Source organism: Haliotis asinina, chromosome 1 (assembly GCF_037392515.1).
Source record: "Haliotis asinina isolate JCU_RB_2024 chromosome 1, JCU_Hal_asi_v2, whole genome shotgun sequence".
Taxonomy (NCBI): Eukaryota; Metazoa; Mollusca; class Gastropoda; order Lepetellida; family Haliotidae; genus Haliotis; species Haliotis asinina.
The window spans coordinates 90,300,310-90,327,866 of NC_090280.1; the positions used below are offsets into that span (position 1 = coordinate 90,300,310).

The 27,557-nt window shown below is 39.3% G+C and overlaps 1 protein-coding gene across 1 annotated transcript; it reads left to right on the forward strand.

The window, feature by feature from the left end:
- The first annotated feature begins 1,018 nt into the window (after positions 1–1,018).
- LOC137284158 (amiloride-sensitive sodium channel subunit beta-like) lies at positions 1,019–27,557 on the forward strand. Its single transcript, XM_067815872.1, has 12 exons — positions 1,019–1,209; positions 8,584–8,776; positions 12,938–13,013; positions 14,904–15,051; positions 15,513–15,616; positions 17,304–17,471; positions 18,274–18,338; positions 18,999–19,101; positions 20,306–20,384; positions 22,172–22,285; positions 25,246–25,321; positions 25,871–27,557. The coding sequence occupies exons 1-12, from the start codon at positions 1,019–1,021 to the stop codon at positions 26,036–26,038; spliced, it is 1,485 nt and encodes a 494-aa protein (XP_067671973.1). The 3' UTR covers positions 26,039–27,557.

The following is a 27,557-nucleotide window of genomic DNA, read 5'->3' on the forward strand; positions in this document are numbered from 1 at the left end:
GCTATTTTCAATGGAGCAACATCCAGATGAATGGGGTTTCAGCATCCGAATGAAGTAAAGATGGTCCGTTTTACATCTATTGAGATAAAAGAATCACAGTCAAGCCTGTCCTGTTTGACTTTGGTCCTGGGGGGGGGTGGGGGGGGGTGGGGATATTTCAGTTTCAAAAGTGAAAATCTTTTTAACGTAAATTATCATTTAATTATTGAATTTCAGTGATTTGTAAATAGAGAAATGTTTTATTTTTGGCAGTTTAATTGAGATTGTGAGTATATGTACTTGTCTGTTTAGACAGCTTCCACTGTACATGCATAAGAGTACCTGCATCCCAATGAAGAAACAGTGCCATGCATCAGTGCTGGCGGTTACCCGACTGTCAGTCCGTCCGTCACATAGGCATTCGGGCTAAGACTATTTAAATTATTAGTGAGGTGTCTGAGAACAGATGCCCAAACAGACTTGGAAAAATAAGCATTGCCACTTTGCTCACAACAGCCCAAATAACCTAACTTCTTTGGATGGTCACCCAACCATTGATCAACCACTCAGAGTCATTCCAGGCAGTTACGGACTTGGCATTTGAACAGACTGCCTGTTATGTCTCCTAAAGCGGTTCTAGAATGTACCCTGTGTGTTCATAGGTTTCAAGGAACATTCGTGTCACACTTGAGTGAGGTAACCCAATTACATAGCTGCAGTGAAGCTGAAACAGAGGGCTCACTTAGCACTCGACCATTAAAATCAATAGACTTCTTCTAATTAATACTGAAAATTAACTCGTAAATTTGGCATTCAGTACATTAGCTCTTTACTTCTGGCTCTCACCTATCGGACAATACAACTGAAAATGTTTACGTGTTTAGTTTCCTTATATGAATAATGAATGTGACACTTAACTGCGCGCACTACAAATATGACAAAGGTGCACAATCCCGCTTTCAGATTTCATTAAAGATGAACAGTCCCATGCGACAACACACTCGTTGTTTCGTTTCTCACGCAAGTACCACTGTGGAAGATGGCCGGTGGTAAGAAGATGCCTGTTTTGCAGATGCTGGGTGACTTCGCGGACAATACATCAGCCCATGGCGTCCGCAAACTACATGAAAAGAGCCACTGGCTTTTCAAAGTGATTTGGCTTCTGCTTCTATTGACGGCAACAGGGAATGTCTTCATGCAAGTGTGGCATCTGATAAACCAGTTTGAGAGGTGAGCCAAACCGTATGAGAGGTGACACAACACCACAGGTAGGTCGAACAGTATCAACAATATCAGAAATGAATCAACCAGTACCAAGGATTACTCAACCAGTATCCGAGCTGAACATCATCAGGATTGATCCAACCAATATCAGAGGTGAGTCGATCAGTATCTGAAGTGAGTCGAGAAGTAGGAAAAGTGTGTCAACCAGAATCAAACGAGAATCAAGCAGTGTTAGATGTAAGTAAATAATTCTCAACCAGTGTACGGGTGAACAAATCAGATTCAGAGGTGAGTCAACCAGTATGTGAATGAAGTGAATCAAGTTTTGAGATGGATCAACCAAAATCAAAGGTGAGTCAACCAGTATTAGAGGTAGCATCAGATATGCGACAATCAATACCAAAGGTAAGTAGAACAGCATCAGATGTTAGACAGCCATTATCGGAAGCAAGTGAAAAAGGGTCAGATGTGAGACAACCACTACCAAAGGTAAGTAGCACTGATCACAGCTATAGAACCACTTGATCAGAAAATCCAGTGGTTGATATCATGAGCATTTTGGCATTTTGGGCACGATGGCATGCATCAACCAGTGTTACCCAGTTCTTTACATGCCCAGAGGGAAGTCAGTCAATATCAGAGAATGCTAACCGAATCAGAGGTATGCCAGCCAGCATTGGAGGAGAGTTCATTAGAAGGCAAGTCAAAAAGATGCACATATACTAGTTTCACAGACACTGCAACTGCATCAAAAGTGTTAGAGGTGAGCTGATCAGTATCAGAGTGTAATATACAGCTTCATGGCAACCTGGTTTAACAATTTGCAGCTACGTATCTGATCAGTATCATGAGTGAGTCAGTAAAACAGAGGGTCCATCAAATTTACATGTGAGTGAATCTGTGCAACAATCAAGTTAATCCATCGGGTGCCCCTTGTGTTGGTCAGACAACCTCACAGTATGTTCTTTTCCATATGTCATAATAAATCCAGAATTTCAGCAAGTGTGCATTATGAAAACCATATACATCGTTTACTGTTAACAGTTGATGTCGAATTGTCGATCCCAGGTTCACATTTCTATTACCTTCTTTGACGTTTAACAAATCTTCCGACTCTGCTAAACGCCTAAAAATATTAAATGGAATGGGTCTTTTTATTGCTTTAGGGGATTTTTGCTGCTGACAAACCTACGGAATATTTGCACCTGGTTGCCAATTACTATGCCGCGTCCTGACGCATCCGTTTAAATCGTTGACTGGAACGGATTTTTTTCTGTTTCTGTGATACAGAAACAGGTTCCTGGTCACGATCCACCAAACGTTGCGATGTTGCATGTAAAATCCTTTTTGGTCGATTGGGATGGGGAACTAGATCGTGTGCAATCGATGACTCTGTCGATAACGTGTTCGCGTGTCACACCAGTTGGGATGCTCAAACATATTGATCAGTACTTTTGTAAAGAAAATCAGAAGTTCCATCCCGACTGGGGAAGTCAAAACAGGTCATTTAGCATAGATGGTTAACTTAAACTTAAGGTCAATCACCGAATAACCATCCAAAACCCATTGCGATTCTACTTGGTTACCCATATGGATTACAAAATGGAAGACCAGTGCCCGTGTCTGTTTCATATTAAGAACCACATATAAATATTTGGAGTGGAGGGAAACGCAAAAAGACTGTATCACATAAAGAATGTTTTTCTTTTCTTTGCCAGTAAGAGCAGTTAATGTCACAGCAATGGGTATTTTCTCATACTGTTATACAGTATGTCAAAGAAATCCGATGAAAGTCTTTGCTCATCCGAATTCATTACCATTTCCGGACGTCGATTAGTCAGATGTTGCCGCTCTCTCTAAGCACGTGACGGTTGGTCAAATGTCACGCATACGGGTTCGACCATTTCTACGTATCTGAACAAGTATCGGACAATATTGTCCCTTTACCAGAGAGTGATGTAAACGTTGAAAGTTCTCATTTCCATTTACGTGAAACATTATGAGGCATCAATCCACCTTTACATGAGAGCTGTGAATTTTGCAAGTAATCATTCCACTTATCTCAGTCAGTATCAGGAAATAATCCACCTTTAACAGAGAATGTCGGAAACATTATGTTGTATCCTATATCAGTATGTACTTCATTGTGTTGGATACAATTATTTCTGAGCAAAATTCATCTCACGCTCTTTTTCAATTTGATAAAAAGAGCATGCTCACCAGACATAAAAGCTGCGAAATGGAAACACCAAAGTTTCGGTTAGAAGAGATGGTCCTCGGCACGAAGGGAAAGGGAGATATTCTCCTTTTGAGGTTGTATTTTGTTGGATGTATGAACGTGACATACTTGCTTACATGGCCATAAACTCGTGAAATATTCAGAATCGCCACTGGTGCAGTCGTTAAACGAATAGCAATGAACAGAGAGAACTACTATGCAGTCAGCTGTTGATAATAGGAAATGCAGTCTGATGAACCCATAAAGAGTGTGCAGAGAAACAGGCATGAATAATTTATCTAAAACAGTGAAGACAGAACCTGGAGCATTGATTTTGAATATATATCTACAATTAACAGCTGGCAACTTTTTCAGGATTGGCTAGCTTGAAAATAGCGATTGAAACAAGTGCCTGATCTAGTTTTACGCCTTTTTGTGAATTGAACTTGCTTTGTTTGTGAATGCATGATACATTTTCAGTAAAACAACTTCTTATGTATTATTTACTTGTGAAAATAATACAAAGAAGTCGTTATTCATATACGTGGCATATATTCAGATTCAAACCTATGTGCCTCTTAAGAACTTGAATTATTTCATGAAAGATAATTAACTCGAATTCATAGGATGTATACAATACTGCATTTTGTGATTATACAAACAGACGCAAGTGCCATTTTGCTATACTACTGTCTGTAGAAATTATCGTCATCCAGCATCATGGCATCATTGTTGTGATGAGACCCGATCTTCATAGGAATCTACAGGTGAGGATCGGATGGCGGATGAGCTCCTGATTTCGGACAATGACAATGATTTATGACAGGCCCCCGGGGACGGTACTTTACATAAAGTTTCTAAGTTTCCTTTGTGATCAGATAGATTCCCAGAAAGTAGCGATGCCTCGCTTGTGTAATTATTGAAGGCAGTTGGATTACTTGCGCATCGCTGCATTTTGCTTGAATATTGAAGAATGCTGCGTTCAACACCAAACAAAGAGAGAAAACGTTTACCATTCTATTTTCAACCTGCGGATTGACTCGTGAGATTAACATAACGATGTGTAAAGTCTTTCAACCAAACAATTGAGGTGGAATTTAGGATAAAACAATGAGATGTAATTTAGTATATTCGGACAGAGTTCAGTATGTTCATTCAAGCAGATTACGAAGAGATGCCGTCGGCTAGTAACGGAGAGGGGCATTGATATTTGTTTTATATTTCCATGGACGATTTGCACTCGTTACGTTTCCGGAGCACAGATTGGTAATTTTCGTTTCCATGACAACACGTTTGCCCTTGACTCGACTGATAGTGGTGTATCTATCCAAATGATATGTCGGAAATGAATAAGCTACATGTGTATAAGTATTCTTTCTCCAGCTGACCAGCTAGAGCTTCTTGCTCTTTCAGGATTTTTGGATGTACACACGCACGCACGCACGCACGCACGCACGCACGCACGCACGCACGCAAGCAAGCACGCACGCACGCGCGCTCACACACGGTTTGGTTCCATACAAATACAAAAATACAATCATTCTGATATCACGTTATGGATGATAGCTCAATATCTCCTTTTGTGTTTATACACAGTGAGTAGGTAGAAATTCTTTCAACAAGGTTCACTGCACACTTTAGTCAGATGACGGTAATAGTAAATAGTCCACTTGGCGTTCATTGCCTACTCATTGCGCTACGTAAATTACTATAAACTAAACACTCACATTGCTAGCACATCCTCACAGGTACCCATTTTACATTTGACTGAATTGGGGCAATTCGTATCTAAGGATACTTCGTAAATGTGTCCACCTCAAGACCCCAACCTAAGTGCCTCCTCCGTGGATCGAACCTGGGCCTCGATAGACAGACTTCTTACTAAACGTCTCTTTTCATCACTTCAGTTACTTTTGATTTGGGTAGCATTCCATGCACATTTTAATAAGTCAGCATATTTGTGTTATACAACAAGTCAAATTACAAATTCATTTTCTGCGTAAATAAGTTGTGAGAAAACGGCCGAAATGTAACAAAAGTAATTAAAATGAGAACATGCATTAAATTTGTGTAATTCATAACTGTATCTGAGTGTTTTCTTCATACCTTTCTAGAAAATATATAATCTTTAGTTAATATGAAAATGAAATTCATATCTTAGCAGAATCGTATATTCTGCCCGAAATGCAGCATTTCAGATTGCAAAGTTTCCTCCGCACAGGTTCCATCATCTGAATGCAAGAACAAAGAGATTCAAGCAATGTTAACGTTACAAATCCAACACACTGGCTCTGGTCAAAGTCTAGAAAATTTTAGGTCTTTCGTTTCGAGAAATAGGACTTTATTATTGCATCAACGACAAATTATTATTGGACACAGCCGTAAATAATGTATGCATACACAATGCCTCATCCAGGATGGGACTCATCCCTTCATTTCACATATCATGTCTGAGTCATGAAAGAAACTTTATCCCTCAAAATAGTTTGCCATGTCATGACAATTGAAATGTCATGATGCTCTAACATAGTCAGTTAATGGCCTCACCATACTTTGATATCACTAAGAACTGAGGTGATAATGCAATGACGTCATAAAGCTGATGACGTCACGATGGTATGACGTAACTGGGATCACTGCTAATGAAGCCTAATAGCAGTTCCGTGTTCAGCTATATTAAATCTTTTACAGATAACTGATGAAGAATGTTTATGGATGATAAACAAAATCTCACTCCCGTGGCTTCTGACATGAAATATATCGAAACTCGGTGATAAAAGTAAAAATATTTATATGCATCGGTAGCTATACATCTGGAATTTCTTTTGAACACAAAATACGTTGCTTCATAAGTTATGTTGTCTCATAACGTTCCTATAAATCACGAAAGGACATATGATATGGTGGTTGTTCAAGACGGATCGATTCCAGATTATATAGACAGACTATCATAGAATGTCCTTAAGTTGATATCCGATTGGTTTATGTGATATCCAAATCAGAAATCACACACGAAACTTTCCTCTAGGCATTGTTCATACCACGAGTGAAAATAATGTACCCATGCAATATAACTGTAACCAAACAACACGTACCACAGAAACACTTGCTTTTGCTGAACAACATAATAAAAAATACTGAAACCTTTCCCCAAATCTTCCATGTAAGTCTGGTTACTATTTAAGGGACATCGACAGTATCTATCGTGACAAAATCAAGTTATTGTTTCATACTAGTCAAAGGTAAATTATAAAAGGCGGGACAGTGAAACCAATAGTTTATCAGGATATATACATTAAAAAGTAGTTACAATTAAACATTATAATTATAAATGACAAGAAAATATGAAAACAACCACATGCAGGCCACCATGCTAGGGACCATGGGCCTTTTGCCAGGACCCTAGGTGCATTTAGAACATCCCCCAGTCGTTAGCCATTTAGACAAATCAATCTAAACAGAAAAAACATTCACATACTCTACGATTTAAAAACGTTAGTGAGAAAGATATGAAAGGAATCAGCAAAACCAAATTAATTTTCTTTTTATATAAAGTAGTTTCTTTTTATGTGTGTTGCATTACAAAACGACACTAGAAATAAATAGACATAGTGTTTAAGAACGGATAATGTCATACAAAAAGAGCCAAAGAAGTTTTAAATCGAATGGATGCAACAGGAATCATTTAGTAATTGTATACTTGCCAAGACTCTGTATCGTGTTATATATACTTTGATATCACATCTACTTAATGTTGATTGGGTAAAATACCAGATTACGACATATCATTACTTAACCGTATTCACTTAATTTTATGTACACATAAACTGTACATCAATAACCTCCCACTATCAGTTAATTTCTTTCTAAGCAATTGCAAAGGAATAATTTTCAGATAATGAAAATATGGTCATAATTGTCTCAATTTGTTCAAGTAGTAAAGTCAGTCTCTTGTGTTCTCAAATATTCAGGGCATGGTTTAATGAAAACATATATCGTAAATAGATAGACAACGGTTGCGCAACTGCATTTGCTTATTATAACATAGTGTACTGATTTTGGGATGATGGAATGAGTGCAAAATGCTACAACGTACTCAAAAGAACAGTGTACATATTGAACATCACATGGATATTTATTTATATTTTGGAAGACACATGAAAACAAGGGTGTACGTGAGACCATAGAGAGTGGTAGTACCTCAGCTTTCCAGGAAGACACACACCACTTAGCTGTTAAGTGGGGACGATTCCAACAAGAACAAAAATTAAACGATGCGAAAGATTTGGCATTCTTTCTGCTCAAAGAGCTTACTTGCTTATGTTTTCGAATATAATGAATGCCCTGTAAACAACGAACTCATAAAATGAACTACGGATATTACGATCATGCTTGTAACGAACTTACGGGTATAACGAATTGTTTTGGACCCATCACTTCTTTTTATATAGTAGCCAAAACGCGACTAACGAGCCCTGTGAATCAATCTTGTTTCAGCTCTGATCTGGCCACAAGCCAATAATACATTTCATATCATAAAACTTTTCTATCATAATAAAATCCGCAATATTTTGAATTACAATTCCATTTGAGCAATTCAATACAGAAGAAAGTTTATCAACTGATGGATGGAGAAAATAATTTTTTAATGTGTTTTTACGTACAGAATTATTACTATTACGGGATCTACAGATTCTCTTTTCTCCCTTGATCATCACAAACCTACTGTTTTCATTAACAGATCATGAGAAACAACGTAAACGAGATATTCTACATTTCTTAACATTAACACATCATAAAGTAACGTTCAACATATATGTGAGTTTTACCGATTGAGTAATGATTATATTTTGTAGACATTGAAATTTTTTCCAACCATTTTTGCTGGTAGAAATTCAACCTTTGTTTCAAAGAAAAGGCTATTAAATCAAAATGAAAAAACATATGTTATCCAGTTCTTGTTACCTTTTGGGTTTTGCTGCTTCTATGTACAACAATTAACTGCTGGGTATATCTTGAATACAACATATATTTCAGAAGATCCACAACTGTTGATGCCATGAAAAGCGATTTCCAACACCATGTTTTGTTTTCGTGGAATGAAACATTAAGAAGAGCACCTTCTGTTTGCTTTCTATGTCAATATCACTTATATATTCCAGGCGTCCTGTTACGATCAAGACTACGATACACTCTCGCAGTCTAAAGTTCCCGACCGTCACTCTGTGCAACCTGAATCCCTTCAAGTACTCCGAAATTCAAAAGGAGGAATTCCCCATGGAAACTCTCAGACAAATTTCAGGGATTCTCAACATCTCACTGGAGCAATTTGGAGGCGCAACGCAAACAGGACAGGTAGGCGCACTCTTAAGTTTACCTGAAACTGCTGCGTTGCACTAACGCATATATTAAAGAGGTATCTTATCCCCTACGTAACGCAAACAAACGTATTTGACATTGATTGAAACTGTACTGGCTAGCGAACAGTTATCGTCGCGTACCAGTTATCGCCAATACATCAGTATCACACGTTCGCACTTCCGGTCAGCTACAATTCCAGCATATTTCCCGACGGCATTTGAGAACAATAAAAGATAGCAAAAGAAAATTCTTCCGGTTAGTAACATTGGGTAAACAATAAAGATTAAGTTGGGAACATATGATATAAATTAACTTTATAATGTGACTATATAAAAGCAAGTACACAAGTCATTGATTGTGTCATTTCCTATCAATCTAGTGTAAAAGAAACACTCAAATAGTCACAAAATAATTTATTCGAGGCTACTGTGCGATATAAATATATATTATTTCACGAATGACGTGAGAAATCTGGAATGGCGATAACTGTTCATAACTGTATCACAATTCATTCTGTTTCATTAATTTAAGGAAGGCTGAGTAACTTTGTAGATGCCGCTAAAACTAAACATCCCTTTACCTGAATCAAATCGGAAACACCGACCTATCAACGAGGGTGACGTATCTTAAATCACTTTACCTGAAGCAGCTCTAAAACACTAAATTTTATAGCAGTCTGATGTAGCTTCAGGCTTCACTTTACCTGAAACAAATCTGAAACACCAACCTATCAACGAGGGTGACGTATCTTAATTCACTTTACCTGAATCAAATCTGAAACACCAACCTATCAACGAGGGTGACGTATCTTAATTCACTTTACCTGAATCAAATCTGAAACATCGACCTATTGCAGGCTTGTGAAGCTTCATTCTACACTTTACTGGAAGCAGTTCTGAAACACAAACCTGTCGCAGTCTGGTGTAGCTTCAGACTTTACTCTACCTAAATCAATGAGTGAGTGAGTAAGTGAGTTCATATTTAACGTCACATCGGCAATATTTCAGCCAGATCGTGACGAGAGCGATTAGTTACAAACCTACATATTAAGTAATGGCACGTTATAAGGATCTGTCAACGAAGGACAGTAAAACCAACTAGAATATCACAGAGAGTGTAAAACTAGTAATTAGATCTAAAACAGTTCAACGATAGAGGACAATACAATATAAAAATAGGCTATAGATTGCCAACAACTGAAGGTAGATCACCACATTAGGGACCGTGACCTGAATCAATCCTGCAGCTTCATTCTTCACTTAACATGAAGTAAGTCTGAAACACCAACCTACGTATCCGAAAGGGATGCACCTTCATTCTTCACTTTGCCTGAAACGGTTCTGAAACAACAACCTATCAATGAGGGTGATATATTATAATTCTTCACTTTACCTGAAGCAGTTCCCAAACATCAACCTATCAATGAGAGTGATGTATTGTAATTCTTCACTTCTGTTCTGAAACACCAGCCTATTGCAGAGGGATACACCTGTATTCTTCACTGTGCTTGAAACAGGCCTAAAACCCCAGCCTATCAACGTGAGAGGTGTATTGTAATTTTTCGCTTTACTTGAGGCAGTTTCGAAACATGAACCTATCACAGACTTGTGCAGATTCAGTCTCTTCCTTAGTTGAATCAGTACTGAAGCTCCAAGCTATCACAGTCTGAGGCAGGTTCACTCTTGCACCAATCAGATGCATTCGGTTATCGCCTGATTTTGAGGAATATTTTCAAAGATGATCATCATCGAATATTTTATATGATAATTTAGATGTTAAGAAGCACACATGTAAAACGCAACAATACCAATGGCTAACAAAATATGGTGTCTTTACAATCTCTATAAACACTTTGTGATATGAACAACACTTTACCTGCTAAGAGAACATGACTACATGTATAATGCGAGTTTAAAACTATGCTCACTCACTCACTCTACACACATAGTGACTTTGCCATGAACGGACAAGACAGGTTCTTCACGTTCCTGAATCGTTCAAAGTTACATCATTACAGTAGACTGGTGGTTAAAGCGTCCGAAAATCACACTAAAGACCCGGGTTCTATTTCATATAAATGGTACAATATGTGAAGCCTATTTCTTGGGTCCCCCGCACTGTTATTGCTGGAATATTCCTGGAATAAAACTAAACGTGGCATAAAATTGAACTCATTGTCTTATTTCTTGATCTATCTTGTCTCATGGTCGGCAAAATAAAGAATCTTAAGCAATCCGTTACTCCCAATCAGTGTCTTGTCTTAAATTATTTAAATCCCACGACAGCATCGCATTTATCACACAATAAGTGCAATTCTCAAGAACAGATTTGATAAGTCTTTAGTGAATCTCAAGGATAGATTTGCTATACTTTTCTGAATCTTAGGAATAGATCTGTTATACTTTTGTTGTATTCCAGTGATTCGCAAAAGTATACTGAGTCAAAAAAGAAACTTCACATTCTTTATTCAGGGCACTATAAAAGAACAAGAGGTGGCAAGGTGGTTAAATTATTATCATTTCATTGCTGAGATTTGTGTGATAAACTCGATACACTGACAGTGCCACAATCAGTTTCATTAGGATACATCGCCGTTCCAAAACATGGGTATACAGAATGTCAAGTCACAAGAATAAACATTTGAAATTTCTCAGTTCAATATTGTATATAGCCGCCCCACGCATTCACCTCAAAACACCGTCTCCTCGTCGACTACCTGATGCTTGTGAACACGTGGTTGGGGATTCTGCGCCATTGCTCTTGCCAGGCAGTGCCAAGTTCCAGCAAATTCTGAGGTTGGTTCCAAAGACCACGAAGCCTTCTCCCAAGTACATCCCAAACGTGCTCTATTGGATTAAGGTCAGGGGACCTCGCTGGTCTGTCCATGACGTTGATTCCAGCGTTTTGGAGGAAATTTCGTATCAACATCGCAGTATGCGGCCGAGCATTATCATGCTGGAACTGTAGACCTGGGCCATAAGCCGCCATGTGAGTTCAGGGATTAGCACCTGGTCGCGGTAAGGTTTCCACGGATGACCAGAAGTCGGGAACGGTTGTTCCCACAGAAAACACCCTACACCATGCAACTTCCGCTCCCGAATCTGTCAGCTGTACACAACATTGGACATAGCGTTCACGACGTCGTCTCCAGACTCTATGCCTGCTGTCCGCGTATCTGAGGGTAAACCTGGATTCATCGCTAAAGACGACTCGATTCCAGTCTCTCTGGGTCCATCGGAGGTGGCGTTGGACCCACAGCAAACGTTGACGTTGATGGAACGGCGTCAGTATTGGCCTACGATATGAACGTCGAGAATGGAGATTGGCAGCCCGCAACCTATTTCGAATAGTCTGTGAGGATAGTCGACCTCTAAATCTCAGCCCTGGTTCGTGTAGCCGGCAGAAATCTGTCACGTAGGTGACGTAGGACGTGGACGTCACACGTGGACGACCCGACCTTGGGCGATCAGAAGTGGTGCCAGTTTGCTGTAGACGACATCGCAAGTCATACACAGTACAACGGCTGCATCCCATTGCTCTTGCGACGTCAATAACTGATCTTTCCGCTCGCAACATGCCAACGGCATGTTCACGTTGCACATTTGACAATCATGACATTTAAAGTACCGTCAGAACTGCGGTTTAAAAGTGTTTTTTCAATTCTTGAGGCCACTGCAAACACGTGCAGATTACAATTACAACGATTACTCATTATTTTTTAAAATTACATTTTATGGAGTTTCGTTTTTGACTCAGTATAGATTTGTTATGTTTTTCGTATATTTCAGTGCACCTCAAGAACAGATCTGTTTTACTTTTCGTATGTTCCAGTGATTCTCAAGAATACATTTGTTATGCTTTTCGTCTATTTCAGTGATTCTCAAGGGCAGATTTGTATACTCTTTTCTTATATTCCAGTGAATCTCACGTACCGATTTCTTAGACTTTTCGAATGTTCCAGTGATTCTCAAAAATACATTTGTTATGCTTTTCGTATGTACCAGTGATTCTCAAGAATAGATTTGCTGGATTTTTCTGATGATTGTTTAGATCTGTTATACTGTTGACATATTTCAGGAATGCGGTGGTGCCCTCTAACATTAATACACGTTAGTTAGTTGACATAACATGATGCGTACTTCATCCTTGCTTCAGGCACCTGTCGATACTGAAACTAGAAATATCACTCAAGACGCATATTACAGTGACGACACAGGTGGTGAATTCTCAGGTAACCTTGACTTATTACTTAAACTGCACAGCTGCATTTCGGTATAGGAGGGAGTGTCACCTTCGAATTCCTATATAGAATATGTATTGCCATTTTGTTAAGGGACTGGATCAGTTCATGGGAGTCAAATATATACGCGTTTTCTCGTCACGTTGCATTTCTTGTTTCATTCCTTACACTGGTACAATGTGTGAAGTCCATTCCTGGTATTGTCCGCCGTGATGCTCCTGGAACAATGCGGCGTAAAACTAAACTCACTCATGAAATAGTTGACGGTTAAATAGATTTCTCAGGGTTACTGACTGATAGTGAGAATTCCATGCAGCTCCATCCAAAGTCCTCATAGTTGAGCACGATTTGTCGAACGGAGGACCTTGAATCACAAGGGACATACCGAGGAGGGTTCAGATAATAAACCTACATCGTCGTAACATGATATCGACGTCAATATCCCCGGCCCGTTTTGACGATGACCAAGTATGGCAACGAATGGCTTCAATATCCAGTTACTCACGCTAAAACTGAATTTTTCCCCACTTGCGGTTGCATAATATTTAATTTTCCATTCTGTTCAAGTCATTTATCACGTTCAGGTAGCCAAAAGGTCAATAATACAATGCACTGTTTGTGCACCACTTGATATTACACAGATTCTGACACCAGGTTTGGGGGAATATTCAGCGAATGAACTCAACTTTGTAAGGAATATCAACAATATCAGGAGATACGAGGTTGGCAAATATCTGATAAGTAGGTTTTGCTACATACAGTAGTAGGAAGGTATATATTTACATGTTGGTTCATTGTAGAGTGGTCAGATCAGCAATAATTGTAATAATATTACTTCCAGCCACTTTGAGCGTCCCAAAGTTGTTGTTTCACAGTGTAAAATTTGAGGTTGATTTTGTTGATGGCAATGTAAAGCTGGAAGGTATAGTCCAGGTGTAAACCAGGTGCAGTCCTTCGCCAAGTCTGCCAGAGTCAGACATTTGTGCATCACGTGTACATGCAGTGAGAGGAAAATAACAGTATCGAACCGAATCCTTCACCTTGGCGAAGTAGGTCTGGACTCGAATGTGAAACTGAGGGCTTTGTTTTTGCTGCTCAGGACAAGACACTTTGTACTCGCAATCGCTTAAATGTGATTGTAAAAGAAACTGTTAACATGACATGTTGATTACGCAGTATCTTAGAGGACATGATGGCTTTTACTACCGACTTCGCCATGCCTGTGGCTTTGACTCCGAGGTCCATCTATGTTACGCTTCTGAACACGTCCAGGCACCATGGAAAATGGTGCTTTCAAACTCCTGTGGAATGGGCTTACATACAGTCTGAGAAGAATTTCTGCCAAGAAACCTCATCTTGTCCTTTTTGTTACAACCAGTGAATTTATTTATATCATTGAATTTATGTATTTTCTGCCCTTTTGCCGGCAGTGTGACTGGCGAGATTCATGAAAAACATGCTGACCTCGCCTTTGAAATTTGTACACTGTCGTCATGCTCTCCATTGTTCTCGGTCCTCTTATCTTGGTACCTCCTGATCTCTTAGCGCAGATCAGGAGAGTGTCCGGGTGCTCTACTGGGAACGGAGCCCTTCTGACACTCTGGATAATGCAGAAGGCTGCAGTGTTGAAGAATCTACATATTCCCGGTAGGTTCGACTAGGCATCTTTTCATGGGAGATGTCCCACTCACTGTCTGGACTGTGTGTAGAGGTGGGCAAGGGCCCTGGGCTAATGGTGAGCCTTAACAGTCAGACTGTGCCAGGACCACCTCAACCCTGATGCATTTCTATCTTAATCTGTAAAACATAATAGATTTAAACTTTTCTCTTATCAACCCTGGTTTTCTACTTCATGTCCTAATTACAATTTTCGTTGCTCAGTGAGTCAGTTCCTGACTGAAGCACCGGATCAGTTTCGGACGGACACCCTTCTGACTTTGACAGAAACGTCGGAAATCCAGCGGTTAGCACAGCCTATGTCTGAGCTCCTCGTCAGCTGCTTCTTTGCCGGTAGCCCCTGCCGCCACAAGTGAGTGTCTACCACCCTGTTAAAAATGTTCATCAGCAACCCACGCTTGTCGTAAGAGGCGACTAACGGGATCGGAGGGTCAGGTTCACTAACTTCGTTGACACATGTCATCGTATCCCAGTTTCGTAGATTGATGGGGAAGCTATTGGTCACTTGATTGTCTGGTCCAGACTCGATTATTCACAGACCGCCGCAGTTAGCTTGAATAGTCATTGAATACTTCCGAGGGCGGCGTTAAACAAACAAAAAGATATAAAATTCACTTTCGCTCAATTTTTTATTTCTTTGAAACCGCCACTGTTTACACAGAAAGAATTTGTCTTTTTCCACAACTCATCTTTGTAGAGAACATCCAGCATAACGCACACACAAATGTACAACCGCACGAAAGCACGCACGTAAGTACACAGTTCAAGGCCGTTTATATCCCACATCATACGATATCGTGTGTGTCCTTTCAGCGAATTCTCTTGGTTCTACGACCTCGACTATATGAACTGCTTCCAGTTTCCACGAGATAACAGCACACGGTCGCGCGAGGTCTACAGCGCTGGTCAGGTCTTTGGTGAGTATGAATGAGCCGGTCGGATTTACATTGGTGGTAACGGTCGGTAAGAACCACTGAGACGTGTCAACCAAATGTGGTAAATATCAAGCTTTAGTCCTTGGCCACATGCTAGAAAAGTCCCTATCTTTTAGGATATCTCTGCAGCAGTAAACGTGTTATCCAGTGATTAGTATGACACCTCCCACCTTCCCAAAATTCTTGTTGATATGGACCTAGCCACAGAATGTTGCTAAACACAAACACCCACTGTTGAACCAGTGCCCACATGTTCAGAGACCAACTGCATGAGTATTGACCACATTGTCAAGCGGTGACAAGATCTGGTGTTGACCATGGTCAAGATATGCAGTATGGATGATAAGGCTGGATGTATTACATTACCTGGTTTTGGTGCAATCATTACAACTGGCCTAGGAGCAGCTTCTGCAGAGACCGAGTACATTGACAATCATTATAGTTTGCTTTCTTTGTTTGTAATGATGCAAAGTTTATTTCATCGGGTATTACAGAACGGTATGATGATATAAGTACAGACAGCAATTGCATACTATCAGAATACTCATGTGTGACAATGTTACTGTGCAGTCGATGTTTTGTTGTTGTTGTTTATCGCCGCTGTCAGCAATATTTAGCTATATAGCGCGCATCATAAAATAATCGAATCTATACCAGAAATTGCAGTGATTAACAGCATGAACATCTTTCTATGGAATGGGGATACGATGACAGCGAGCCCGACCACCTCGCCCCGTTAATCGCATCTTACATCAAGCAGGCTTTGCTGTATTCTAACCAATTCGAACCCGAATCTTCAGCCTGACATCTCTTAACTAGTCTGTGCACAGTGCGGGCAACATACCACTGTGTGGTGTTCTGCTAACACATCTACCTCCCTTCAGTGTCTATCAATATTTCACAACCATAAACTGGTTTTTCAGAGTCATTCTTTGACATGTATGAACACAAGTAGCTGAATGTAGGTCAGTGTCATATTGTCCCAAGTCCCAACACCCTGTCTTGCATTCGCCCTAGTGATCTGCTAACACTTTCATCGAATGTAGTTTGTGGCTTTAACGTTACATGAAAATCTGGGTGATAACTAACTGATCTTCAACAACCCGTTCTTAGCAAACAGCGGTATAGAATGGTCAGGTAAACTCACTTGGTTGACACCTGGCATCGTATTCGGCGTTGATGGGCGTGGCTTAATCTTTTATATCCACTGAAAAATGAATCCAATAACATTCCAGCCAAAAAGAATGCAGAAATTACCATGACGAAAAGGAAAATCATATTCCGGTGTTATGTCGAACATGATAATAGCCTTAAGAGCTAATCCAGTGGATTTATTATTATTGCTCCTATGTCACTGTATCAGTTTGATATTTGATGAAACCTCAAAGTGAATGCAGATTGCTGAAATATTGCTGTGGCCATTGCTTCAGAGCAGAAAAAACGTAAAATCTCATTGTTCACCATACCCTGTATATACCCCCTATTATCAAAAGGCAAAATAACATGGTGCCAACGTCACTATCATTCAATGAAGGTGTAAGAATATACCCGGAAACGTCGTGTTTTTTTCAAAATAAAGAAGCTGACATCCACAAAGTCTCTCCTTTATGGGTATGGCCTCTAGATGTTGTTCAAAGATTTCTCATCATATGCCTTCTCCTGTCTTGAGGTCTGAGTTTGATTCTGAACGTGGACCAGAAAGAGTACGTTCCATTCGTCACGCCCAGCGCCGGTATCCGTGTGGCCATTCATGAGTACGGCTCATCGCCCAACCTGATGCAGAAAGGACTGACTGCACCTCCGGGCTTCGAAACTTCAATTGGAATCAGACCAGTGAGTATATTACAGTGGAAGTAACCACTTGGGCAAATGTTTGCCGGTTTTGAAACAACATTTTACTGTGGCCAAGGTTTATGAAAGAGAAAGAATACAGTATTAAATTATCCTCTTAAAGACACATTCTTTTTCAATACTTGTTAAAGAGGAACACAGACCAACACCTTGGCGAATCGGCAAATATCAGTACGTTTAAAGAAACGGATTCATTTTAAAAGACGCAGTGGCATTTCAGTATTTGCATTGTATTAATGTTTTCGTAATTTGAGCAGTTATTGATATAAAGTTGTATCATAGTAACACTAATAGGGACTGAATAAATGAGTAAGTTTTGTTTTACGCCGCGTATGATGTGGGATGTAAACGGCCTTGAATTGTGTATTTACGTGCGTGCGTTCATGCCTTTTTTTTCAGAAATGAAAAATTGATCCAAAGTTTATGTTTGTTTAACGCCGCCCTCGGAAGTATTCAATGTATTCAAGCTAATTGCGGCGGTCTGTGAATAATCGAGTCTGGACCAGACAATCCAGTGATCAACAGCATAGGCATCGATCTATGCATGGGATATGGTGACGGGTGGCAAACAAGTCAACGAGTCGGACCACCTGATCCCGTTAATGGCCTCTTACGACAAGCATGGGTTACCGAACATTGATTTTAATGCGGATCTTCACGGGTCTCACAGCAGCAGACACGGATACACTGTGTAAAGCCATTCTCGTTGTGCTATTTCTGACTATTTCTGACTTTTTCTGAAAGAGTTGAAGATCCAACTGACCAAACCTATCTGCTTTTTCAGACAGTTCGAATCCATCAGCCACACCCGTACGGCAACTGTGAGACCGACAACCCATACGGCGACATTCAAGTGAGTAAGAATCCTTCCGACCACCACTAGATAAGTTCCACACTGAAACTCCTTTCAGTGACGTGATACAACAAACAGATGATATTCTGACCTCTTCAGTTTCCGAGGGTGTTTTTCACAAAACAAAAATACACCCAAAAATCTGAAAATGTTTTAGTCTATCAAAACCGCTATATTAAAATACACATTACAAGGTGGGAGATAAAGTGACGACAATTCTTGAAAGAAATATGTTTGAGACTTTTGAAGAACTGCACAAATAATGCACTGTAGCAAGTATTATAAAGAAAAAATAAACATATTATATTCTCCAATCCCGAGCCTCCTTATCCCCCTTTATTTTTTTTTCTTTTGCCCTGAGATTTTGTCTTCCCAACATTCCTTATGACTGTTCGGAGCCAAGGACTGTGTAGGTGTGACCTTGCAGAATATGCGCATAAACCGGTTACAGTTATTTTTTCGTTTTAAAGCTAGTTACTTTTGATAACTATGTGCATGTATAATTGTCGTTACTTTTATTATCTTTGGCTATAGGCACATGCATTCGCTAACAATGTACATATGTCGCTGCCTTTATACTCTTTAGTATTTAAGCACATTAGATGTACATTAGATAAGAATGTGCCTATAAGAACACCTTGGGTCTCTGCCATCATTCAGACTTGTGAGAGAAGATGCCTGGAGGATCTGATTGAGATTGAGTGTGAATGTTCACGGAGGATCAACAACCCCAACAACATAACCTACGTGTGCTCCGCAGCCCGTGAGTATGCCACCCTAACTAGAGATAAGGCACTAACTGGATCGGGTGGTTAGGCTCGTTGACTGGGTGGACACTTGTCACCGTATGTCAACTGCTTATGCTGTTGATTTCTAGATCGTCTGGTTCAGACTCGATTATGTACAAACCGCCGCCATATAGTTTGAATTTTTCTGTGTGCGGCATAAAACTAAACTCACTCATTATACTTTTGATCACTGGAATGTCTGGTCCTGGTTCGAGTATTTAAGAGACCGCTTCTATATATTTGGAACACATACATTGCTGCGTGAGGCGTTAAACCCGACAGTCAGATTGTAAACAATGATCATCTGTTGTGTGAAATTGCTTTCTGTACTTACGTCAGGAAAATGTTCTGTAATACCCTATGAAGCAAACTTTGACGCTTCGTTGTTGTTGCAAGCCCTTGCTTCAACATCTGCGACAGAAATATTGCATCTGTATGGTCAGTTTATTTGGGTCATTTAGATACGGACAAAATAAGTTTTGTTTCAATATATTTAATGTAGCAGCATTCCAGCTATATGACCTTTGTCTATATCGAACCGAATCTGGTCTAGACAATCCAGTGACTGACATTTTGAGCATCCATCTATCAAACTGGTACGCGATTTTGAGTCAGCGAGCCTGCCTACCCGATCGCCCCTTACAATCATGAGCTGCTGAAGACCAGTTCACTCCCCGAATCGTCTTTTGAATACAAAATGAACAGAAATTATGTGAAAGATTTCTTTGACAAATTGTACTAGTTTCGATTAACCGATGACATGACGCTTCAGCGAATTCAACACTTAAAACATATCTGTACCCATATCAAAATGTGCTCTTGTTTTCTGAATACTGTATCATTTCGGAATATACTTTTTACATGAGATATTCGAACGTCAAATGTTCTAAAACAATGAAACTCCTCCCTTACCTATCACCTTCTTCTTTTCTAAGGTCAAACTTACGACTACAAATAACACTGAAATTGTACAGTGACACTCGAAATTTACTCAGAGCCAATATAACAGCAGCTATAACCGATTCCACAGCAGACTTTGAAGACTTCCTAAATGGTTGAGGAAACGTGAAGACGAGTTATTATCATGCGAACCTTCACAAAAATATTCTATATTACTATTTTGCTTAAGGAGCAGAGGAACGCTTTTTATGATCCTGGAATATTGAAAACTGTTTGCAGAAGGGGGCTGCATAAAGACTGTTATCAAACAAATGCAGAAAGGGAATCTCACATGCTCGACGTGTCGGATCTCATGCAGGTAAGAGAACTTCAGTACCCCGCGCTTGTTGAAAGAAGCGCCTAATGGAATCGAGTGGTCAGGGTCACTGGCTTGGTCGACACAGGTCATCGTATCCCCATTGTGTAGGTCGTTGCTCGTGCTGCTGGTCATGGATTGTGTGGTCAAGACTTGATTATGTACGACTACCGTCATTTAGCTGAAATATTGTGCTGAGAGCGGCATAAACGTAAACCCACCCAAGGCGTTACGTCAGTGGATTAGCGCTTAAATCTATTGTGAAGGTTAGATGCAAATTCGACTTAACACTGGAATATAATTTTCCTTTTGTTTGTAATTGTAATTGTAATTCTGTTTGGCTAGATTGGTCGCGTGTTGTTGGATTCATTTCTCATAGAATGTAAAAGACTAAGCCACGCCCATCAGCACCGGATACACGGTGCAACCAAGTCAGCGAACCTGGCCACGCTATACCGTTATTGGCAAAGGAAGCGTTGTTGAGGACGAATTATAACACAGATGTTAAAACTGTAAACTACACTCTTGGCAATGAAAACATCGGCAGACAGTGCTCACAGCGGTATGTTTCCTATCTCCTATCTGTTTAATTTGCAAATCTAGAATTGAAAATTGTCGTCAGAATGCATGACGGGGTTTTGGACCCAATTAAAACTGACGTACATTCAGCTATTTGTATTAATATACGCCAAAGAATGATTCTGAAAAACGGTTTTATGGTTGGGAAGCATTGATCTCAAGATGAACCACCCATGAAGATCCGGTTTAGAATTGATCTGGAGTAACCTATGCTTGTCGTAAGAGGCGACTAACGGGATCGAATGGTCAGGCTCGCTGACTTGGTTGACACATGACATCATATCCAATGCGTAGATCAATGCCAGTGTTGTTGATCACTGGATTGTTTGGTCCGGCTTTTGATCATTTACAGACCGCCGCCTCTAAGGTTGAATATTGCTGACCGCGGCGTGAAACAAAACTCACTCACTCCAGCTGAATCTGTGATATGGACCCCCTGTCGTTACACTGATAAACGTAAACGTCAGTTCATTGGCTCCCTATAAAACACTTGCTTTGTGCTTCCATAGCTTACACGCCATCATAAAAATATGTGGAGATCTGCAGTCTGCTTTGTGCAAGGAAACTACTTATGTACTTATTTAAACAGTAGTTCACATCCCTCAAAACACCAGTGGAGACAAGTTGTAAACAATCAAGTACATGAGTGTGAAGAACAAACGTGACGTAACAAAGTTTGCAGGATTGTCCCGTAAGAAGCTAGTTCATACATCATTGTCAAACCACATACTTTCGAACTGACATTTTTGTATCCTTAATACAGAGCAGCCTTGCAGTTATGCTTGAAAATGGCATCACGAAATGTAGTTTCAACAGAATGTTTGCCTTGTAACAAACACGCATGTGATTATGACAACCATATGATATAACATCTTGAAAAAATATTACCCCTCCGAAATAACTAATTTTCTCATCCCTGATTGATTTACTTGAGGGTGAAACCTATGTGCAGTTTAAAATGTTGGCAAACAACAAACTGTTGTCAGTATGCCAAGGTACAAATACACGGTTCACATGATTTCTGGTCCAGAATACATATCACTTTGCAACATATATCTATCATTTGTAACCATGTATGTTTGTATTCTAATACAGACACTGTGTATACAAGTCTTAGTGACGTTGTCCATTTGTGATCACTCTCGCTTGAGAATTTCTTTGTGTTAGTTAAACAAGTACACTGCAATGCTTTGAGACGTATATTTTTGCAGAGAGCATGGCTATATACAACGTGTCTCCATGGCAACATGGCCTGCGGATCACTACGACATGGCTCTAAAGACAGTCATCAACAAGGAGAAATCCTTGGGTGACATTGATACAAGGTAACTATAAATTTCTGCATCTGCCTCTGGAGATTCGAGTAAGGATTCTTTTATGTTTCGAGTTTAAATACTGGAAGTCAGTGCACAAAACTGATGCCAAGAACCTGAGTTCAGAATCTGCCTCTGGAAGCCTCTGACTGGTGGCACTGTTATTACATGGTTCCTGTAAGTATAAGCATTGAATATTGGAAGTTATTTGAGAATACTGATGCCAAGTAACTGAGTTGGGAATCTGTCCCCAGGGTTTTGAAAATCCTTATATTGCATTGTTCTACTACGTGTAAGCATTAAATACTTGAAATTGGTGACAAAAATTGATGGAGGCTACGAAATGTATTCACTATGTCCTGGTCTCGTCAGTGCCCGGAAACAACATGTATTGACAATTCGACAACATGAGAATTTATTTACGATGTAATACCTTACTTTCGGTTAGGATACGTCGTATACAAAAGCATCACTATGGCTACAGCTCAACGTCATCACTACACTACAGCATGACAATGATTAGGATAGGGCCTTTGCATCAAACAATAGCCTGAATATAATTACGACACAGCGTTTTCATTATACAATAACACGATTATGGTAAGGATACGACGTTTTCCATAAAGAACATGAAAATAGTTAAAATGATACAATGTTTCCACTGTACAATAACATGATTATGGTTACAATGAAATGACGTTTTCACTTGGAAGATAAATAGTGTGGTTTGTTTAATTTCCGGGATTCACTGGAATTGAACATAGGCAAATTTAGTTTAAATTTGCCTATGCTGAATTCCAGTAAATCCCGGATATTGACCAAACCACACTATTTATCGATATTGTAAACCAGTTTGTATGATGTGTATGATTATGGATACAGTGAAATGGCTTTTTCACTACACAATAGTATGATTATGGTCACAATGAAATAACGTTTTCACTACACAATAGTATGATTATGGTCACAATGAAATAATGTTTTCACTACACAATAGTATGATTATTGTCACAATGAAATGACGTTTTCACTACACAATAGTATGATTATGGTTACAATGAAACGACGTTTTCATTACACAATATTATGAGTATGGTCACAATGAAATGACGTTTTCATTACACAATAGCATGAGTATGGTCACAATGAAATGACGTTTTCACTACACAATAGTATGATTATGGTTACAATGAAACGACGTTTTCACTACACAATAGTATGAGTATGGTCACAATGAAATGACGTTTTCACTACACAATAGCATGAGTATGGTCACAATGAAATGACGTTTTCACTACACAATAGCATGAGTATGGTTACAATGAAACGTTTTCATTACACAATAGCATGAGTATGGTGACAATGAAATGAATTTTTGACTACATGATAGCATGAGTATGGTGACAATGAAATGACGTTTTCACTACACAATAGTATGATTATGGTCACAATGAAATGACGTTTTCACTACACAATAGTATGAGTATGGTCACAATGAAACGACGTTTTCACTACACAATAGTATGAGTATGGTCACAATGAAATGACGTTTTCACTACACAATAGTATGATTATGGTCACAATGAAATGACGTTTTCACTACACAATAGTATGATTATGGTCACAATGAAATGACGTTTTCACTACACAATAGTATGATTATGGTCACAATGAAATGACGTTTTCACTACACAATAGTATGATTATGGTTACAATGAAACGACGTTTTCATTACACAATAGTATGAGTATGGTCACAATGAAATGACGTTTTCACTACACAATAGCATGAGTATGGTGACAATGAAATGACTTTTTGACTACATGAAAGCATGAGTATGGTTACAATGAAATGACGTTTTCACTACACAATAGTATGATTATGGTTACAATGAAACGACGTTTTCACTACACAATAGTATGAGTATGGTCACAATGAAATGACGTTTTCACTACACAATAGCATGAGTATGGTGACAATGAAATGACTTTTTGACTACATGATAGCATGAGTATGGTTACAATGAAATGACGTTTTCACTACACAATAGTATGAGTATGGTTACAATGAAATGACGTTTTCACTACCCAGTAGCATGATTATGGATACAATGAAATGACTTTTTGACTACGTGATAGCATGAGTATGGATACAATGAAATGACGTTTTCACTACGCATTTGTATGATTATGGTTACAATGAAATGACGTTTTCACTACGCATTTGTATGAGTATGGATACAATGAAATGACGTTTTTACTACGCATTTGTATGATTATGGTTACAATGAAATGACGTTTTCACTACGCATTTGTATGAATATGGTTACAATGAAATGACGTTTTCACTACGCATTTGTATGAATATGGTTACAATGAAATGACGTTTTCACTACGCATTTGTATGATTATGGTTACAATGAAATGACGTTTTCACTACGCATTTGTATGAATATGGTTACAATGAAATGACGTTTTCACTACGCATTTGTATGAATATGGTTACAATGAAATGACGTTTTCACTACGCATTTGTATGATTATGGTTACAATGAAATGACGTTTTCACTATGCATTTGTATGAATATGGTTACAATGAAATGACGTTTTCACTACGCATTTGTATGAATATGGTTACAATGAAATGACGTTTTCACTACGCATTTGTATGAATATGGTCACAATTAAGCGACGTTTTCACTACATGACAGCATGAGTATGGTTACAATAATGGGACGTTGTCAGTACCCAGTAGCATCATTATGGTTAGGACACCACGTTTTCACACCACAATAAGATGATAGCGCTTGTATACAATATGGACCACTGTGCTTACTGTTCACACAATGTGGCATCGCCAGTGTGAATATTACATGGTAAGGGGTAGGGGCTGTTTGGCAAGGCAACGGTAATTAGTAGAGATTTGTGCTTTATATGACATAGCCATTTAACCACATGTGATATTTTCGTCAGGAAGAACCTGGTGTCCCTCAACATCTTCTTTTCGGAGCTGATTGAGGAGGTCGTGCAGGAGGAGCCAGCTTACATGGTAAGACAAATGACTCCTGGACACATACATTACAGTTTGGTTAACGCGGCACTCAGAAATATCCCTGAAAAATGGCGGCGGTCTGTAAATAATCGAGTATGGACCAGACAATCCAGTGACCAACATCATGAGCATCGAGCTACGCAATTTGGATGTGATGAGTCAACCAGGTCTGACCACCCGATCCCACTAGTCACCTCTCACGACAAACGTGTTGCTGAAGACAAATTCTAACCCATCGTGCGATTGGAACCAAGAATTATATATCACTTAGTAATAAATAAAGAATGAGTTAGTGAGTTTAATTGTACGCCATACGAGTACTTGGAAATATTTCAGCTAAATGGCGACGGTCTTTAAAAAATCGAGTTTAGACCAGGCAATCCAGTGATCAACAACATGAGCATTGATCTGCGCAACTAGTCAGCGAGCCTTATCATCCGATTCAGTCGCCTCTTACGACAAGCATAGTCACCTTCTATGGCAAGCATGGGTTGAATACATCAAGAAAGAAAGACATGTAAAATAATGCCCACTTTTCTATTTCAGTGGGAGAACTTGCAGAGTGACATCGGAGGCCAGTTGGGACTGTGGCTGGGTATATCAGTTCTCTCTCTGTGCGAAGTGGTGGAACTTTTCCTGAAAATGATCGGTACCTGTTGCAAGAGTACAACAGACAACAAGATTACCCATGTGGCGCCCATGAACGAAAAATGAAGTCAGTGTGTCGCGTGACTCACGGGAACCGTACAACTGCATCACATCCTATTCCAATGTTATGTGTGATTTATGCATACAACTGTTTCTTTGGGATTAGGCTTTACAATTATTTTAAAGTATTTGTGTACTTTTCTTTGTTGTATCAAGTGCGCTTTGGGTGACCAGTATGTTTCTTATCCATTGAATGTACCCAATGACATGAACAACAAACAAGATCATTTGTACATCCGAAATGGTGCAATGTACAACATGACAGTTGGTAGAAGGACCCTTTTGTATAGCATTGTGTCGATGATTTGCTTGCTGTTTAAGGCAACGCTCAACATTTTTCCAGTTACACGGGACCGTCCGTAAATAACTGAACCTTGGGCAAAACAGTTTAGAGATCCACAGCAAAAGGATCGGTCCACATCGCTGAGATACGATGACACGTGTCACCAAGTTGTTATTACTGATGTAAACATCCGAGCCGCGACAAAGTTGAAATGTCTCTAACTTGAATGTTTTGCGTTCGTGAGAGAAACTGCAGTCAAACGTTTCTGAACTTTTTTGACTACCTGACAGTGTGAAGAGGTACACAGACGATATACCTCAATGGCGTTTTAAATAATTTCAATTGGACAAATGAACATTCCTGTTAAGAGTATACCTGGAATGTTTTGTATAATCTTACGCAAGCTATTGTAATCTTTCTGTATATTTACATCACTCGGTCTGAAAGTTGCCAATTTGAACATTGTTTCATTGAGCAGTGGCCACCAGCTATTACCAAACAGTAAAAGAAAGGGTCATATAATGACACATTTTGAGCACCGATTGTTTATCTTGTTTCTTCATATAAACACCTAGCATATGACATTGTTATTATATTTCCGTGCATTTCCGACACATGTCGCATTTAATTAGGGATATATATTGGCTTCATATATAATATATTTTCTTATAAATGTCGTAAGATTGGTGATTTTCCAGTCTGACTTTGGAACAAAAATGCATTGTGAGAGTTTGTTCATAACATATATTGGCGATGTAGGTTGAGGAGTAAGGTGTGCCTTCGCTTTCAGCAACGATGCGGCAATATCACTAGAACACACTGTACCCATTCGCAGAATCGAAACGGGGTTTTGATGTTGCAAGCGAACACCCTCACTCCCTGGCTACCAGACCGGAATTTTGGCGAAATGGAAGCACATGGAGGTGATACTCTCAAAAAAATGCCATGTAAATAGTCGATCCGTGTCTACTTCTAAAAGAACTAGAAAAACCAACCAGTTGAATTTGATCATGTAATGACACATTTTGTGCACCGATTGTTTGTCTTGTTAATTCTTGTGAAACAATGATCTGGCATATGATGTTCATTTGATATTTTATCGCCAGTAATATGTCAGTAATTAATATAAAATTCCCTCTGTTTAAAAATATCGTTCATCACTTCGTCACATAATACTATTGTAAAATTGTCATGTTATACTTTTCTATTTGTGATGAGCATAATAAAATTCTGATGCGAACA